The 3,822-nt window shown below is 42.6% G+C and overlaps 1 protein-coding gene across 1 annotated transcript; it reads left to right on the forward strand.

Moving 5' to 3' along the window:
• Positions 1-1,062: 1,062 nt before the first annotated feature.
• On the forward strand, positions 1,063-3,009 carry LOC115809318 (arg8-vasotocin receptor-like). The gene is made up of 2 exons (XM_030770919.1): positions 1,063-1,939; positions 2,717-3,009. Exons 1-2 carry the CDS (start codon positions 1,066-1,068, stop codon positions 3,007-3,009), a joined length of 1,167 nt encoding a protein of 388 aa, XP_030626779.1. The 5' UTR covers positions 1,063-1,065.
• Positions 3,010-3,822: the final 813 nt, after the last annotated feature.

Here is a 3,822-nt window from a genome sequence, read left to right on the forward strand (position 1 = left end):
GTTGAAGAGTGCCTACAGGAATTATATATATTTTATGAAGTGAAGATGGGATCCCTGCCCTAATTAGATTGATTCAACCGATTTTCCTTCAGACTTTGGTTTAAATTGGTTTATAAGTTTTCAACATCATTTTTCAATAAATGTCAAGAGGAGAGGAGAGGAGAGGGACTTTATATGTCAGAAGGTTGTGGAACAAGGGAACTACAACATTACTGCAAATAGATATAGTGTTTGTGGAGCTTGCGTCAAAATAAATAAAAAATTATCCTCAGTTTTAATAACGTTTGTGTGTGTGTGTGTGTGTGTGTGTGGCTGTGGCTGTGGCTGTGTGTTAAAAATTGTTTGCATTTTTCATGATGCCACGAACGCACCAGCCGAATCTCATTGGGATTAGTGCTGAATTGTTAGAAAGTACAGTTCACTGCATTTCGTAGAAACGCAACATGTAACATATGCGCACCACCTGTGAGTAGAGGATATAAGATTACTTTCAAAAACTTTTAATAACGGATTTTTACTCAAAACCGTTCGAAAACAACGTGGTCCCCATTACTATCCTCATGAAAACGACTTGTATTATTGATCTCATTTAAAACCATTATCGAGTGAGGTGCAAAACTGTGTGTGCTTCCTTTCCGACCTTTCTTCTTAGAAATGAAGCAAAGTTTTAGGAAGAGTGGGCGTGCAACAGTTCCTTTGTGGGAGGCTGAGGATGAGAGGAGCGAGGGTTGCGTCCGCATAAGCGCAAAATGATTGGTTGCAGGAGCAAACCGCAGTTGGTCTAATTAATCGGTTTTTTGCGCATGGTTGCTGAAATTCGAGCCGGGTTTTAAAATGCTCGGATCGTTGAGCGGCACCAGAGACGTTTGAGAGAGAGAGAGAGAGTTCATTCGAGTCAAGAGGTACTCGCTGGAGAGGTGAAGCATTTCTGACCATACAGGCTATTACCAGCAAGTTTCCAATCAAAGCGCGCGCAAGAGTACTGTACCATGCGCATCTCCACTGACGCCTTTTCCTCCTAAATTTCATATCCACCATAACAGGTAATTTCCCAGAAACAATTCAATGATGGGGCGCCAGGGCAATGGTTCCCTGTCCTACAACGACACCGATCCGTTTGGAAGAAACGAAGAAGTCGCGAAAATCGAGATAACTGTCCTCAGTATAACGTTCGTTGTGGCGGTGATTGGCAACATTAGCGTTTTGGTGGCAATGTACAACACCAAGAAAAAAACCTCCCGGATGCATCTTTTCATCAAACACCTAAGCCTAGCTGACTTAGTCGTTGCCTTTTTTCAAGTCTTACCTCAGTTGTGCTGGGAGATTACCTTCCGATTTTACGGACCGGATTTTCTCTGCAGGATAGTGAAACACTTACAAGTGATGGGCATGTTCGCCTCCACTTACATGATGGTTATGATGACCCTGGACCGCTATATTGCCATCTGTCACCCGCTAAAGACCCTCCAGCAGCCTAGTCGGCGATCTTACAATATGATCGTGAGCACCTGGGTTAGCAGCCTGATCCTGAGCACGCCGCAGTACTTCATCTTCTCCCTGAGTGAAATCAAGAACGGCTCCGACGTCTACGACTGTTGGGCTCACTTCATAGAACCGTGGGGTGTCCGCGCTTACATTACCTGGATTACCGTCGGTATCTTTCTTATCCCTGTCATTATCCTGATGATATGCTACGGGTTCATCTGTCACAGCATCTGGAAGAACATCAAATATAAGACGAAAAATTCGGCGTCGGGGGGCACCTGTAAAAACGGGCTTATTGGCAAGAACTCAGTGAGCAGTGTGACAACTATATCCCGCGCCAAGCTGCGGACAGTTAAAATGACTTTTGTGATTGTTTTGGCATACATCGTATGCTGGGCACCCTTTTTCACCGTGCAGATGTGGTCGGTTTGGGACAAGAACTTTCTATGGCACGGTATGTAAACAGGCTGAAAATCTCATGCAAATATTTCTTGAAGGTCAGCATAATATAGTCCAAGGGAGAATGGTCCTAAATCTTCAGTGATAGGATCTATGATGTAATTGAGGCGCGTATCATCCAAATTCAGACACAACAACAATATGAATGGAAAGAATTATGAGAGGGAATAAATATAATTTATATGGGAAAGAAGGGATTAGGCTATTTCAGATAGGACGTGGTTATTATGCGAAAATAACGTGTTAGAGAAGGACAGCTGTTCAGGGTTTTGTGTTTCGCAATGTATGGACCAGCCTCCTGGATTCCTCGGAGAAAGTCCCTGGAAATCTGACCATTTGGTCTCTTTTATCCCTTATTGTCTTCAGCAGCAGTACAAGCAGCGTAAACCAAAATTTACACTACCATAAAACGGAAAGATTATGACAATTAAATGGTAAATGATTTTTTAAAAAAAATTATCAGAACATTCTCTAAAACAATTCACAAGTCTTCATGATCGCCCAACACGATATCCGCAATCTCCTTTCACAGTTATTCACTTTATACCACTTTAAAAGTAGCGTAAGGGTGATATTGCAGTGAGTAAATGGTGAATTTATGTGCCTCAAGTTGCCTAAGGGAGCTAAGTCAAACACCGCTTTATTATTCTTTTGCTACGAATGAAAACATCGTAACACCAGCATTACTGATTTTTCTTAAACGTGCCTGTTCTGTATCAGCTTTTAATATGCATATTGTCCTTTTATTCATTTTTTCTTCCCTCTTTCTCAGACTCAGAAAACACTGCGGTCACAGTTTCCGCGCTCCTGGCGAGTCTCAACAGCTGCTGCAACCCGTGGATATACATGATTTTCAGCGGTCACCTTCTGCATGACTTCGTGCACTGCTTTCCGTGCTCTCAGAAAATACGGCAAAAATTCAAAAAGGAGGATTCGGACAGTAGCCTCAGAAGAACCACGCTGTTGACAAAAATGACCAACCAGAGTCCGACAGGTAGTTCGGGCAACTGGAGAGACGTTGACAACACGCCAAAATCTAGCACGTCAACGGCAGTGGACGCGTAGACAAAGTCTCCAAGTGTGTGACTCCTCTATCAGTGCTCACCGAATGAGCTCACAGCATACTGATAATGTCACACAAGTGGTGAAAAGAAAAAAAAAAGATAGACTGACCTTCTGAGAGACAGAAACGAAAACGCATGTAATGCATTTTCACTGGAGGTTCCTGTCTTAATGATGAAACTGATGGCAGGCGCAAACAGACAGAAAGTAATGTTTGTGGTAAACATCAAAGGAAAAGGTGCACAAAAGGGAGAAATAACTCAAGAAAGGCATGTACAGCATTTCAACAATAATCGTGCTTTCCCAGAATGCACGTTACATGAAACCACAATGTGGAAGAAATGGCCAATGATTGACACGAGGCCAATTTCTCCCTATACAATAGTTCAAAACAAAGTGTATGTATGCTGTCAGGCTGTGAAGTGAAGTGCAGTGTGTTATGAATTTGCTAAGTTACGGCGCACCTCTGAGACAACAATGTACAGCATGCTGTTTACGTTAAAATGGACATACATGATAAGTCACGACCCCAAGTGTTTCTTCTGTTTATACTGATAGATCATTGACTACATATAATCCAGTCTCCCTCTCTCTCTCTCTCTCTATCTGTCTCTCTCTCTCTCTCTCCCTCTCTCTCTCTCCCTCTCTCTCTCTCTCTCTCTCTCTCTCTCTCTCTCTCTCTCTAAGCAACTCATGTTGACTTGAGAGTAGATGAAGCGTGAAAAAAGAGATGAAAAGTGATTCCATGAAAGATAGAGATGAACAGGTGTCTGACTGGTTCATTGCTTTAATCCAGACTTTTATTCAGTGTGCGGC

Source organism: Chanos chanos, chromosome 4 (assembly GCF_902362185.1).
Source record: "Chanos chanos chromosome 4, fChaCha1.1, whole genome shotgun sequence".
NCBI lineage: Eukaryota > Metazoa > Chordata > Actinopteri > Gonorynchiformes > Chanidae > Chanos > Chanos chanos.